This window comes from Scyliorhinus torazame, chromosome 2 (assembly GCF_047496885.1).
Source record: "Scyliorhinus torazame isolate Kashiwa2021f chromosome 2, sScyTor2.1, whole genome shotgun sequence".
NCBI lineage: Eukaryota > Metazoa > Chordata > Chondrichthyes > Carcharhiniformes > Scyliorhinidae > Scyliorhinus > Scyliorhinus torazame.
Genome location: NC_092708.1, coordinates 243,221,145 through 243,237,116, shown reverse-complemented (window position 1 = coordinate 243,237,116; position 15,972 = coordinate 243,221,145). Strand labels below are relative to the sequence as shown.

The 15,972-nt window shown below is 49.3% G+C and overlaps 1 protein-coding gene across 2 annotated transcripts in view; it reads right to left on the bottom strand.

Moving 5' to 3' along the window:
• Positions 1 to 15,972, bottom strand: part of smoc1 (SPARC related modular calcium binding 1) — a 341,176-nt gene that overhangs the window by 156,281 nt on the left and 168,923 nt on the right. For both annotated transcript variants that reach the window (XM_072485788.1, XM_072485799.1), the window contains exon 8: positions 15,445 to 15,634. In XM_072485788.1, the coding sequence (XP_072341889.1) occupies positions 15,445 to 15,634 (190 nt within the window). The remainder of the gene's footprint in view (positions 1 to 15,444; positions 15,635 to 15,972) is intronic.

Genomic DNA, 15,972 nt, shown 5'->3' with positions numbered 1-15,972 from the left:
ATGTGCAGGTTAGGTGGATTGGCCATACTATAATTCCCCCTTAAGTGTCCAAAGATGTACACACAAGTGGCACTGTCATGGTGCCCAGCTGGCACTAGTGCCAGGGTACCACCCTACTCAGAGGGCATACAGCTAGGGGCCTCCAATCCCCTGGGAGACCCCCACGAGTGCCATTCCATCTGGTCCCCATTTGTGGAGACCAGCACTGAATGGCATTTGCCCGAGGCCTCCAAGGGTTAGATCCCAATGCCTTGGGTAGATCTTGGGAACCCATAATAGATTGAGATAGCTAGTGCTTCTCTGCCAGAAAGTAATCCCGCCCAGTACAATGTGACCTCTCATGAGTTCGCGATAGATCTCACGAAGCACGGCAAGCCGGGTAGATCCCAGAAGTGGGATCTCTTGGCATCTGCCGGTCCTGTTGCGCCATGCCATGGTGCTTTTCGGGCGCAACACAACCAGTAGATCCTGCCGTTACTGTACGAAGTGAGGCAGAAGGATCAGGGGAGCACGGTTTAAAAAGACCATTTGCAGTGGAGAAAATAAACCCAGAGATTATCCTGGAATAGTGAGCCATTTTAGCAGGCTAGAAGGGGACTTAGTAGTGCTTTATGTCATGCCGCCAGTTCTGATGGTGAATGGCTAAACCAGTTGTTCACCATATCCTGTGAGCCTCTTTGTTCAATGAAAAAAGTCTTATTTTCTCAGGTCTCCCATAACAAAATCCTCCCGTTCCTTGGGATCACCTCAGTGACCAGAATTCTGTGGGACTCACAGGGTCTCGTCCACCAGTTGGGAAACTGTCGAGGAACCCCTGGCAGTTCCATAGGACGGTAGGGGGGTTGACAGAATCAAGTGCCCTTCAGATGTCCTGCCCACCAAGAACTGCCTGCCAATCGGAGACCGGCAATATTCTTCACTATCACCAGCATCAGTGGGACCTATGGCTGCTTGTAGCACTGCACCCAGCCAAGGTCCAGGACTGCAGAGGGGCCTCAGGCCTCAGGTGAGTGAAGTTGAGATGGTGGCAGAGGGGGATAAAGTCCTTAAGAGTGAGAAACATCCCTACCCCCAACATCCACCAGGAGGCCACTGGCAAATCCAAAGAGCAGCACGGTAGCATTGTGGATAGCACAATTGCTTCACAGCTCCAGGGTCCCAGGTTCGATTCCGGCTTGGGTCACTGTCTGTGCGGAGTCTGCACATCCTCCCCGTGTGTGCGTGGGTTTTCTCCGGGTGCTCCGGTTTCCTCCCACAGTCCAAAGATGTGCAGGTTAGGTGGATCGGCCATGATAAATTGTCCTTAGTGTCCAAAATTGCCCCTAGTGTTGGGTGGGGTTACTGGGTTATGGGGATAGGGATAGGGTGTAGGTGTTAACCTTGGGTAGGGTGCTCTTTCCAAGAGCCGGTGCAGACTCGATGGGCCGAATGGCCTCCTTCTGCACTGTAAATTCTATGATAATAGGGTTTGCTGAGCAACCTTCCGAGGAGATCCAGGTGGTCTCCATTTAATCCCGGAGTCACCACTAAATTGCAGTGGGCTCAGGGACAATGAGCCTCAATTGGCTCATTAATGGACCTAATTGACATCCCGTCACCGGCAACTGGGAATTTCATGTCATTCCCTTCTGCCCTACGACTTAATCATCTGCCAACAGATTGCCTTACCCACGCTTAAATATGGCGGGCCGATTGGTTTCCACCGCAATGAGCTGAATAAAATCCAACCTGGAAAATCTTTGTCACACCCTCGGCTGTGAAGAGTTTTGGAACGAACTGAGACTGTGAGAGGCGCTCTAGAAACGCAAGTCTTTTCTTTCTCCTATGCGACTAGTTAATATCAACTCAGGATGCAAATGCAAGCATGTGAGAACGCTGCTCCCTACGCTCTCTGAGGTTTCTGTCACATCCGACATAAACCAAAAGAACCCCTTCGCAGGATCTTTTATTCACTGTGTAAAAGTGATTTTGTTTTTCTGCTCGCAAAACGTGTGGTGGTTTTGTGAAGGTTATTGTGAGGGGAGGTCCAGCTTTTGCAGACAATGCCAAGCCTCCTTCAGTTGGCAAGTCAGTATATCCCAATCAAAATGAAACTTGTCTCAACAGTGTGCAGCAGTCCAAGACAAGTTTTATGGCAACAGTTACCAGAAACAGAACCATGGTTAATCGGTTCTTCAGCCACCCTGAATGCATTGCAAATAACTCGTCATCTTTCAAAGAGTTGGAATGTGTTCAGGATAATTGTGCAATAGTTGGAACTTCAACTTCTTTTATGTACATATATATTTTTGTTACATTTTAACCACTGAGTATCTACAAAAGGCTAGTGTCTCTTTAAAGTGTGAGCTCATTGCAGTGGACCAAACCTTATTCACACAGCAGACATTACATACTTATTGGACCAGGTCATACTGGAAAAATAACCGTGTGCTAACGAAGCACCCGATTATTAATGTGCAAATTGGCCAGCAAGTTCAAACAAATACGGGGTAGACGGTGGTTACAAATCTCCAGAATTTTAAGACATTCTGCTTGTTTGCTTTGCTAAAAATGGCTGCTGACCCTTAGCTGGATTGCACATTAATTGTCTCATCGCAGAAAGTTAAGTCTTTCAAATAACATAATTGTCAATGCAGTGGTGATCAACCTCTCTGACCCAGAGAGGGAGCAATTTAAACCTACCAATCTCACTCCGAATGAAGTCAATTGCCAGAGATTTTTTAAAATGTCACATTCAAAACGTTAACTTTTTTCTCTTTTCTGTCTCTGTTTTCTTTCCCTCCCTCTCTTCACCCAATCTTTCTTTCCTCTTTCTCTCGCACTTAAACACTCAAAATGGGTTGGGGTTGGATCAGATGTTTAAAATTTTAAAATCTTATGCCCACTTCCACATTTAAGGGGAAAGGAGTGGGCAGCCGCCTGCTCTCAGAATGTGGTTTGGCTGTTATTTTAATTTGGCTCGCAGATTTTGATATCTGAACTGCAGGCTGAAGAGAGTGGAGAATTGATTCAAGAAGAGGATAAGTGCTTCCCCTTCCACCAACCCCCACCCCCCAATCCCACCACTCACCCCACCCCCCATATAAAGACTGCCAGGTTCAGGCATTGGGCCTACCCCATCAACTCCCCATATGCCTGTTACCCAGGTCGCAACACTTAACTGACCATTTTCCCATTTTCTTTTAGCTAGAAGACATTGATGCCTCGCACTTGTTATATTACGTGATTGAAATACGCTGTTACTCTTTTGCTTACTTCCAGAATGGTCTGATGATCGTTGTTCGATGAAACTATCAGTCTTCAGTTTAAGCAAAAAACATTTAATTAATAACGAATATAAATAATAATGAGTTTGTTCACTCTTCTACAACTAGAACTGATGATAAAGTAAATCAGAAGAAGTATTGATAATGTTTAACTACACGTGCCAACTAAGCTATATCTCTCTAACGCTCTGATATCTAATCAATCCTGATACAAAGATGCGGGAAGATCCTCTGAGTTCAGTTTATCTACATGGATCTGGTGCTGCCATCTAGTGGTTGTCTAGCACTATGATACAGTTGTTAACCCTTTAGATACCAGCAGGTATACAGATCACCACAGCACTTTACTCACCCATTCACCCGGCTGGATTTAATATGCCCACGTGTGTTGTGCCCATCGATTGGTGAACTGGCAGCAGACTAGTGAGACTTCGGTGAGGGAGGCCAGGCCAAATTAAGTGCTTGCTAGGTGTTTTAGAAAAGGAATTCCACACCAGGCAGTGAAGTACGAAACCAGACGTCAATCCTTGTCATGATAGTAGGTTTATTTACAGGATGCAGCATTACTTATGTCTACTTCCTGCCTACCATCCACTATGTCCCAGCAGTTTTTCTTTTATAAGTGTTCTACTTTCTTAATTAAACACTGGCCATCATCTCTATATCTCCTGTAATAATCAAGGAGTCTCGAAGCTGAAGGTTTAACTCATTTTATTTTAAACTCAGAAGTAAAGCCGTACTCATGGCATACAAGGCAAGTGTCCCAGCCTGGGACTAACAGGACTTCTGGTCCTTGTCTGGGACGGTATTTAAAGAGCTCAGTAATGAGACCCAGCTAGACGGGCCTCTGTCCATTACCATGTGAACTCGTATTCCACGGGCCCCACGGGGCGATCGATAAGTGATCCCGCATGGTCCTGTGAGAGTTATCACATCTTCACAATATAATTAACATGCCATTAAATTAGGCATTTAAGTGACCAGCTTCGGGTCTTCCTTGGGATTTTGGCCTCCAGGGTTGGAAACCCGGCCCTTCTGAGAGCTGCCAGCCAATCAGAGATCAGCAGCTCTCCATTACCCGTCAGCAGCACTATGAGCGGGGAAGGCCTGACACTGGCCACTTGTGCCTAACAGGCACTTAATTGAGTCTGATCTCCCCCATTGAAACAATACCGGTCTCCAACCAGTTCTCCATTCAGTGGGCAGGATCTGCGATGGGAACGCTGAGTCCAGCCCTATATGTTTAACTGAATCTTTTTTGTTTACTAGTGATCCATGGGGCCTCCCTGCTGCAGTGGCCTGTTCGATGGTACTGTCGGCCTAACTAGAAGCCAAGTCTGTCCATCAGGCTGACTTCTAGCGGGGAACCTCTCAAGGCCAAAGCCTTTCCAATTTCACATTGGAGGCTACATACACTATAACTGTCCTCTGCTTCACCTGCCTATTGGAATCTATTCCTATATATTCAAGCCTTTATTTCCCTTTCTATGTCTAATCATACTCTAATTCATCCAATTTCATTCTCCTGTTTCATTCCTGTTTCTTTCCCAGTCCTCAGATTAAATTGATGAAGCACTGTTAATCTTATGCACCAAGAGGTTTGGGCTGATGATGTAGAAAAATATTTGTCAGACTCCTCTCTCCAGCAATCTCCAGCTATAAACAACTGTGTTTTATTGCAAAGTGAGATGTGGATGTTGCTGCCCAATCTAATTGCCCTTGAACTGAGTGCATTTCAAAGGTAATTAGGAGTGAATTAAGATCTGGGGCGTCATTCTCCGACCCCCCGCCGGGTCGGAGAATGACCGTTGGCCGCCGTGAATCCCGCCCCCGCCCCCGCCGAAGTCTCCGGTACCGGAGATTGGGCGGGGGCGGGAATCGGGCCGCGCCGGTTGGCGGGACCCCCCGCTCAATTCTCCGGCCCGAATGGGCCGAAGTCCCGCCCAGAAATTGCCTGTCCTGCCGACGTAAATCAAACCTGGTATTTACCGGCGGGACCAGGCGGCGTGGGCGGGCTCCGGGGTCCTGTGGGGGGCACGGGGCGATCTGACCCCGGGGGGTGCCCCCACGGTGGCCTGGCCCGCGATCGGGGCCCACCGATCCGCGGGTGGGCCTGTGCCATGGGGGCACTCTTTCCCTTCCGCCTCCGCCACGGCCTCCACTATGGCAGAGGCGGAAGTGACTCTCCCCACTGCGCATGCGCGGGAAACTTTCAGCGGCCGCTAACGCTCCCGCGCATGCGCCGGGAAACTGTAAGCGGCCGCTGACGCTCCTGCACATGCGCCGCATTTCCGCGCCAGCTGGCGAGGCAACAAACGCCATTTCCGCCAGCTGGCGGGGCGGAAATCCCTCCGGCGCTGGCCTAGCCCCTCTCAATGTCGGGGCTAGACCGCCAAAGATGCGGAGCATTCCGCACCTTTGGTGCGGCGCGATGCCCGTCTGATTGGCGCCGATTTGAGCGCCAGTCGGCGGACATCGCGCCGTTGGGGGAGAATTGCATCCCTGGAGTCACATGTATCATAGAATTCCAACAGTGCAGAAGGAAGCCATTCATAGAACATAGAACATAAAGTGCAGATTCGGCCCATCGAGTCTGCACCGACCCACTTAAGCCCTCACTTCCACCCGATCCCCATAACCCAATAATCCCTCCTAACCCCTTTTGGTCACGAAGGGCAATTTAGCATGGCCAATCCACCTAACCCGCACGTCTTTGGACTGTGGGAGGAAATCGGAGTACCCGGAGGAAACCCACGCAGACACTGGGAGAACGTGCAGACTCTGTACAGACAGTGACCCAGCGGGGAATCGAACCTGGGACCCTGGCACTCTGAAGCCGCAGTGCTATCCACTTGTGTTACCGTGCTGCCAATACACTAGGCCAGTTAAAGATGGTAGGTTTTACTCTCTACAGGACATTCGGCCCATCGAGTTTGCGCCAACCCTTTGAAAGAACACTCAACCCAAGCCTGCTCCCCTGACCTACCCAAATAACCCCTTAACCTAACCTACACATCTTTGGACACTTAAGGGGCAATTTATCATGACCAATCCACCTAACCTGTACATCTTTGGACTGTGTGAGGAAACTGGAGCACCTGGAGGAAACTCATGCAGCCAAGGGGAGAACGTGCAAACTCCACACAGACAGTCACCAGAGGTCGGAATTGAACCTGCGTCCCTGGTGCTGTGAGGCGGTAGTTCTAGCCGCTGTGCCAATACGCTAGGCCAGTTAAAGATGGCAGGTTTTACTCCCGACAGGACGTTAGTGAACCAGGTGGCTTATTACAACAATCGGTGATAATTTCACGGTCTCCATTACTGCAATTAGCTTTCAATTCAGATTTTATTAATTGAATTTAGATTTCACCAGCTGCCATGGTGGGATTTTAACTGATGTCCCCAGATTGCTAGCCCAGTGACATGAAGCTGCTATCTCCTTCCATAGTGGAAGGCCACAGGGCATGTGGAAAATATAGAAAGGCTGGGTTCTAGCCTAATACTGAGCCTATGTCTGGGTTGCTATTTTCACCCAGTACCAGACCGTACTGACTGTACATTATTGTTCATCATCAAAAAACAGGTGACACCTGAGCTGATTCAACAGAAGGAGCAGCAATGGAGCTTCCTTTAATAGGGGGGGTAATAATGGTTGCAATGTACTAAACACAAGGCAGAATCCCAAATACCTTGCTTTATTTGGGAAAACGTACGCCCATTTGAATGCACACCACGGCATAGATTTTAACTTTGTGCGAGAATGCAGAACAGCCAATATCACCCATTTTTCACATGTTACAACCTCCACAAGACCTGAAGGGCTTGCCCGATCCATCTCCCCGTGAGGCTCATGGAATACAAGCTCCCCCACTGAGGGGCGGAAGTCTGACAGCGGGCTTGTTAATTCCCCAAGATAAAGCCAGCCCAAAAGGGAGCCAGCATCTCAGATTGGTCTTGGCTGAGACTTGGAGTGTTGCCTAGTTGCTGTACTTCCTAACTGTGAGTAGGAAATAACTACTTTTGACTTACCTTTTCGGGCCTCCTCATTGACTACAATATTGGTGAGAAGGACAAAATGTAACTACAGGAGGCTTATGGACTGGTGTGGGGGGGAGGAGGATATTATAATTCCCATGAGGACATCCTGGCTGATCTTCCCATGGGACTCGTGGGGGTTAGAACATACACTAACACACTAAAAGTCACAATTACCCCATTTGTGTGCTTTGCATAATCATAGTTTAATTTTAAAAATGAGCTGCCTGAAGTCTGTTTTGTTGTTGGAGGGACAACAATTCTGTCCCATCTTCTCCTCCCCTGATGTATTGACACTTTCTGGGGTAAAGATCCATAGGTCCCAACAGCCTAGCATTTCAGGGAGTCTCCACAACGCCAACAGTACTGACTGGGGGGGATGGGCATCAAAGCCATGCCTCAACCCATTCTCACGGCTGCAGTAGAAATTGCTGGATAACCATCCGCGAAGAAAACCTTTGCTGATTTCCCCCCCATCCCGAGGTTGAGAGCAATAAGAGCAATTGTAGGGTTCCTAGCACAGTCCCAGTGCCCACCTGCGGATCTATCAGAGAGGGAAGGAAATTTGTCCCCACTGTGGCTCGCCAGGACAAATTCAAGTAATCCCAGATCAGTTAATGCACAGATTACATCCAGATTAAAGCACTGTCTGCTTTGTCCTAACAATCCACCCTAGCATTGGAACAATTGCGTCGGTTTTACCCAAGCAAATATTTTCTTTTTATCACACCAGTTCTCCCCTGTAAATCAGCTTACTAATTTTGTGGCAATTTATGTTGAATGTGCTGTGGGATAGCACCCACTGGGAAGTCATTTGAGTCCGTCCAAACTCATTTTACATCGAGCCCCTATTGTCAGCAGAGAGAGAGGGAGGAGATTTTCAGACCTAGATCCCAGAGGTGAAGGGACAAGTTCGAACTCTGAGTGTCACCCAGTCTCTGTCCATTTACGCTGCTTCATAAAAGACTTTTGTGATGCAACATCTTTCTCACTGGCTGTCCAGCCATTGGAGCTCCTGCTGGAAAAGCACTTCAAGCTTATCATGCTGAGATATGACAGTGCTGAAGAATGAAGCAACTCTACTTTGTGCACAGGCTCAATACTGAGCTTTGTTAGAGTGGGTGAGGTTTAAAATCGTAGACTCGAAACTTTGAGCTCCCCTGCCTCGTTGTGACAAAGCAACTCAATCTATTCCAGTACTGTCGGCCTTTTTGCTTTTAATATCACCACAAACCACTGTGGCTGGCTGATAAAACAGTATTTTCATAATGGATCCAAAGTGTATGACAGAGCAGACAGTCTGGAAGGCCAGCTCTGTACTGGGTACCAGGTTTTAGCTCAAATGAGAGCTCCATTTTTCTCACAAGGAAACTTTGCACTATTACTCATAATCCACACAAGTGAACATACATGCACAAACACACATGCATATACACACTTGTACCTCCACACACATGCCACACACACACTCACTGCTCATGCACACACTCACATGTGCACACTCACATACACAGTCACACACACAGTCACACGCACACTCACATAGTCACACGCACACTCACACAGTCACACACACGGTCACACATACACTCACATACACAGTCACACACACACTCACATACACAGTCACACACACTCACATACACAGTCACACACACAGTCACACACACACTCACATACACAGTCACACATACACTCACATACACAGTCACACACACACTCACATACACAGTCACACACACTCACATACACAGTCACACACACAGTCACACATACACTCACATACACAGTCACACACACACTCACATACACAGTCACACATACACTCACATACACAGTCACACACACACTCACATACACAGTCACACACACACTCACATACACAGTCATACACACGTTCACATACACAGTCATACACTCATACACATGGTATAGGCCAGTTAGCCTAACAGCTGTCATGGGGAAGATGTGAGAAGCTGTTATTAAAGATGCTATAGCAAGGCACTTAGAAAAAAACAAGGCAATCAGGTCTAGTCAACATGGTTTTCTGAAAGGAAAATCATGTTTATCCAATTTATTGGAATTCATAGGCGGGGTCACATGTGCTGTAAATAAAGGGGAACCATTGGATGTCTTGTACGTAGATTTTCAGTAGACATTTGATAAGGTGCCACGTGAAAGGTTACTGTGGAAAATAAAAGCTCATGGTGTAGGGGGTATTGATATTGGCATTGATAGAAGATTAGCTAGCTAACGTGAAACAGAGCTGGTATAAAGGGGTCTTTTCCTTGTTGGCAGGATGTAACAAGTGGGGCGAGATTCTCCGACCCCCCCGCCAGGTTGGAGAATCGCCGAGGGCTGGCGTGAATCCCGCCCCCACCGGTTGCCGAATTCTCCGGCACCGGATATTCAGCGGGGGCAGGCTCCGGGGTCCTGGGGGGGCGCGGGGCGATCTGGCCCCGGGGAGGTGCCCCCACGGTGGCCTGGCCCGCGATCGGGGCCCACCGATACTCGGGTGGGCCTGTGCCGTGGGGGCACTCTTTTCCTTCCGCCTTCGCCACGGTCTCCACCATGGCGGAGGTGGAAGAGACTCCCTCCACAGCGCATGCGCGGGGATGCCGTGAGCGGCCGCTAACGCTCCCGCGCATGCGCCGCCTGGAAATGTCATTTCCGCGCCAGCTGGCGGGGCACCAAAGGCCTTTTCCGCCAGCTGGCGGGGCGGAAATTAGTCCGGCGCAGGCCTAGCCCCTTAAGGTTGGCGCTCGGCCCCCCAAGATGCGGAGGATTCAGCACCTTTGGGGCGGCGCGATGCCCGACTGATTTGCGCCGTTTTGGGCGCCGGTCGGCGGACATCGCGCCGATACCAGAGAATTTTGCCCATGGTGTGTCAAAGGGATCAGTGCTGGGGCCTCAACGTTTTACAATTCACATAAATGACTTAGACGAAGGGATTGAAGATTTGCTTCCTAAATTTGTTGATGACACAAAGATAGGTGGGAAAGTAAGGTGTGAAGAGTACCTAAGGAGGTTACAAAGCGTCATAGAGAGGTAAGTGAGTGGGCAAAGATCTGGCAAATGGGGTAAAATGTGAGAAAATATGAAATTCTCAATTTTGGTAGGAAGAATAAAAAAGAAGCTTATCATCTAAATGGTAGAAAATTTCAGAACTCTGAGATTCAGAGGGATCTGGGAGTCCTTGTGCATGATCACAAAAGGTTAGTATTCAGGTACAGCGAATAATTAGGAAAGCAAACAGAATGTTATTATTTATTGCGGGGGGAATTGATTATCAAAAAGGGGAGTTGTAAATGGCATTAGTGAGACCATTGTGTTTTTTTATATATATCCTACACATCTTTTTTGGTTGGGGGGGCGTGAAACCCACGCAGACATGGGCAGAATGTGCAAGCTCCACACCGACAGTGACCCGGGGCTGGGATCAAACCCGGGTCTTCAGCGCCATGAGGCAGTAGTGCTAACCACTGCATCACCGTGCCGCCCGGAGACCATGGTGTATTGTGTACAGTATTCGTCTCCTTATTTAAGAAAAGCTGTAAATGTGTTACAAGCACAGGGCTAAATCGCTGGCTTTGAAAGCAGACCAAGGCAGGCCAGCAGCATGGTTCGATTCCCGTACCAGCCTCCCCGAACAGGCGCCGGAATGTGACGACTAGGGGCTTTTCACAGTAACTTCATTTGAAGCCTACTTGTGACAATAAGCGATTTTCATTCAGAGAAAGTTCACTAGACTAATACCAGGAATGGATGGTTGGTTTACGAAGGAAGGTTGGAGAGGTTAGGTTTGTAACCACTGAAGTTTAGAAGAGTAGGAGGTGAGTTGATCAAAGCCTTTAAGATCCTGAGAGGTATTGACAGGGTGGATGTGGAGAGGATGTTTCCTCTTGTCGGAGAATCTTGAACTAGGGTTCCCTGTTTAAAAATAAGGGTTGCTGAGACAGAGATGAAGAAAAAAAATTCTCTCAGAGGGTCGTGACTCTTTGGAGCTCTGTTCCTCCAAAGGCAGTGGAAACAGAGTCTTTGAATATTTTTGAGGCAGAGCTAGATGGATTCTTGATTAACAAGTGGGTGAAAGGTTATCAGGGGTAGGCAGGACTGTGAGGTTTATGTTACAATCGGATCATAATATATTCAATGGCGAAGTAGTTTCGAGGGGCTAAGTGGCCAACTCCTGCTCCTACCTCATACGTTTGTGTTTATGTTCTATGTCTTACGAGGAAAGGTTAAGCAGGTTGGGCCTGTTCTCATTTGGGTTTCGAAGAATGTGAGGTGGCCTTATTGAGACGTATAAGATTCTGAGGTGGCTTGATAGGATTGAGAGGCGTTCTCCCATGTGAGGGAATCTAGAACTCTGGGGCACAATTTAAAAATAAAGGGGCTCCCATTTAAGATGGAGATGAGGAGGAATTTCTCTTCTCAGAGAGGGGTAGCACGGTTGCACAGTGGTTAACACTGCTGCCTCACAGCGCCAGAGACTCGGATTCAATTGTGGCCTTGTGTGGCTGTGTGGAGTGTGCACATTCTCCCCGTGTCTGCGTAGGTTTCCTCCGGGTGCTCTGGTTTTACCCACAGTTCAAAGTTGTGCAGGTTAGATGGGATTACGGGGGAGTGGGCCTAGTTAGAGGGCTCTTTCAGAGGGTCAATGCAGACACGATGGGCTGCATGGCTTCATTCTGCATTGTAGGAGTTCTAAGGTTTCTAATTGTTAGCATTTGTAATTTCCTCCCCCAGCAAGTAGTGGGGGCTGGCTCATTAAATGTATTCAAGGTTGAGTTAAACAGATTTTTGATTGATAGGGGAGTCAAAGGTATATGAGTACAGGACATGGGAGCAGAAATAGGCCATTTAGTCCTTCAAGCCTGAAATGCCATTTGATAAGATCAGGCTGATCTGCTTGTAGTCTCAACTCCAGCCTCCTACCTGCACCCCTATAACCTTGACTCTGTTGTCTATCAAAAATCTATCTAACTATGCCCTGAATAAAATCAATGAACGAGCCATCACTGCTCCTTGGGGTACAGAATTCCACACACCAACGACCCTCAGGGAAAATAACTCTTCTAAGCTGTGTCTTAAGTGGGAGACTTCTATTCTTAAACTGTGTCTCCTAGTTCTGGTCTCCCTAGCAAGAGGAAGCGTCCTCCTGGTATCCACCCAATCAAGTCCCCTCAGGATCTTATATTCTTCAATAAGATCCCTTCTCAATCTTCTAAAAAGATATACAGTTTTCTCCAGTTTGTCCTAACCTTGGGTGAACGGCAAACTTTCCAAAACGTTCAATTGAGTAATTTCCAATCTCTTTTGGTTTTCTGTTTCTTGACCTCCTGACCACATTGTCTGTCATTTGGTGCATTTCTCCGTGCCCCAGGTGCACTACTGTACTTGAACCCAGCGGTTGTCCTTAATGTTGGGCCATAACAACGAATGCTGCCGGACTATTCAAACACAGGGGGGAGATTATCCACTCCCGCGCCGGTTGGGAGAATCACCAGGGCCGCCAAAATTTCCCGGGACGCTGGTCCAACGCCCTCCCGCGATTCTCCCAAGCGGCGGGAATGGCCCGGTCGAGTTCCGCGGGCCGCAGGCCGGAGAATCGTCAGAGACACCCAAAATGGCGATTCTCTGGCACCCCCGCTATTCTCAGGCCCGGATGGGCCGTGCGGCCAGGCCAAAACGGCGGGTTCCCCCCGTCGCCGTCCACACCTGGTCGCTGCTGTCGGGAACAGCGTGCGAACGCTGGGGGAGGCGGCCTGCGGGGGGGGGCGAGGGGGGATCCTGCACCGGGGGGTACCTCAAATGTGGGGTGGCCCGCGATCGGTGCCCACCGATCGTCCGGCCGTCCTCTCTGAAGGAGGACCTCCTTCCTTCCGCGGCCCCGCAAGATCCGTCCGCCATCTTCTTGCGGGGTGGACTTAGAGAGGACGGCAACCACATCCGGGCCGGAGAACCGAGCGGGGGGGCCCGCCAACCGGCGCGGCGCGATTCCCGCCCCCGCCGAATCTCAGGTGCCGGAGACTTCGGCAACCGGCAGGGGCGGGATTCACGCCAGCCCCCGGCGATTCTCCGACCCGGCGGGGGGTCGGAGAATTTCGCCCAGGGTGATGAATGACTTGGAGGAGAACCTCCAGGTGGTGATGTCCCCATTTGCCTGTTACCCTTGTCGATCTAGCCGCTACTGGTCGTGGGTTTATCATAGAATTAACAGTGCAGAAGGAGGCCATTCGGCCCATCGAGTCTGCGTCGGCTCCTGGAAAGAGCACTCTACCCAAGGTCAGCACCTCCACCCTATCCCCATAACCCAGTAACCCCACCCAACACTAAGGGCAATTTTGGACACTAAGGGCAATTTATCATGGCCACTCCACCTAACCTGCACATCTTTGGACTGTGGGAGGAAACCGGAGCACCCGGAGGAAACCCACGCACACACGGGGAGGATGTGCAGACTCCGCACAGACAATGACCCAAGCTAGAATCGAACCTGGGACCCTGGAGCTGTGAAGCAATTGTGCTATCCACAATGCTACCGTGCTGCCCCGGTATGGAAGATGCTGTGTAATAATAGTAAATAATAATAATCGCTTATTGTCACAAGTGGCTTCAATGAAGTTACTGTGAAAGGCCCTTAATCGCCACATTCCGGCGCCTGTCGGGGAGGCCAGTAGGTTTAGGATAGTCAGAGACTTTTTCCCAGGGTAGAGGGGTCAATTACTAGGGGACATAGATTTAAGGTGCAGGGGGCAAGGTTTGGAGGAGATGTTCGAGGCAAGTTTTTTACACAGAGGGTAGTGGGTGCCTGGAACTCGCTGCCGGAGGAGGTGGTGGAAGCAGGGACGATAGTGACATTTAAGGGGCATCTTGACAAATACATGAATAGGATGGGAATAGAGGGATATGGACCCCGGAAGTGTAGAAGATTTTAGTTTAGACGGGCAGCATGGTCGGCTTAGGCGTGGAGGGCCGAAGGGCCTGTTCCTGTGCTGTACTTTTCTTTGTTCTTTGTACGGGAATTGAACTCGCGCTGCTGGCATTGTTCTGCATTACAAGCCAGCTGTTTAGCCCACTGTGCTAAACCATCCCCTAAAAGGACCCTTGGTGAGTTCCTGCAGTGCATCTTGTAGATGTTACACACGGCTGCCATTGTTCGTCGGCGGTGGAGGGTTGAATGTTTGTGGAAGAGGGAGCAATCAAGCGGGCTGCTTTATCCTGGATGGTGCTGAGCTTCTTGAGTGTTGTTGGAGCTGCACTCATCCAGGCAAGTGGGGTGTTTTTCTTTGTTTAAAAAACATTTAAGAGTATTGTAGTGTGGCCAATCCACCTAACCTGCACATCTTTTGGGTTGTGGGGGTGAGACCCATGCAGACACGGGGAGAATGTGCAAACTCCATACAGGGCCTAGGACACTGCCCTGAGCAACTCCTGCAGTGATGTTCCGAGATTGAGATGACTGATCTCCAACCACCGCAACCATCTTCCTTTGTGCTAGGCATGACTCCAACCAGTGCAGAGTTTCCCCAGATTCCCAGTGACTCCAGTTTTGCTAGAGATCCTTGATGCCATACACGATCAAATGGTAATCCCATTCCATGTATATTCTGTATGCTTTTACTAGTTGGTGCCAGGGTAATCTTACTGTTGGGAATCTGAGTGCCAAGGTAACCTGTTCTTCGATAAATGGGGGAAGAAAGTGCCCGATCAGTGGCATGGCGATGTCACCCACCTCATCCCAATACAATACACATGATTAAAGAGTTCTACAGCCACCTCATGTGATGTGGTGTACATTCAACATAGATCTGTTTTAAAATGAAGGAATCTCACATGCACAACCTTCAGAGTTTGGGCTGTCATTTCTGTTTCGCCGAGTCAAAGTTTTATTTTTGGAAATAGCAAAACCCTAAATCATTTTGACCTCTCTCTCCTGAGAAGGGGAGAGAGCCAGGCGCAAACATGGAACAATCTCCGAGGGTCTGGCGAGAAAGCGGAACGGCCCCAAATGGGGCTTACTCCAGCTCGAGGTTTAGCAGATTGGCACGGTTTTGTTTCCCGGCACGGGATCCTCCGCCTCGGTCACAGTCAGTTTCTCACCCCTTCCCTTCTAGCTCAGCAGTCGGGCTACACTCACCGGGTGGAGGTTCCAGGAATCGGGCGGCCAATGTCCACCAGGACACACCAGCAATACCCAGTCGACTGGTGGCACTGCACTGGCTTGTACAGTCCAGCCCCGGCGCACTCGGGGATGAAGATGCCATCTCGGGGGTACTGCCGCGTTTCCTCCAAAGCCGTTTGCCTCTCTTGGTCACAGGAAGGTTTTTCTAAAAAAGCAGAGAAAGAGAGAAAATGCTTGTAAATTTGCCTTTTTCCCCCCACCACCACCACGAGCCCCCCCGCCTCCCCCTACCTCCCCCCAACCCCCACTCCCCCCAACCCCCCGGATGTATATGACGCAGCTGCGCCAGGCCTTAATCCTATTTTAAAACTTATAGCCAAATAGCTTTCACATCAGACTAATTTAATTTTTATCCCTTCCAAAGGTTACAGCATTTTGTTGGCATATACACGAAGCTACGGGTCTGAAAGAAGCGGGTCCATTGTTCTGTGGATTTCTAAAGTGACATAGTTCAAGGAGGCTTGCTGTAATGTGCATATCAGA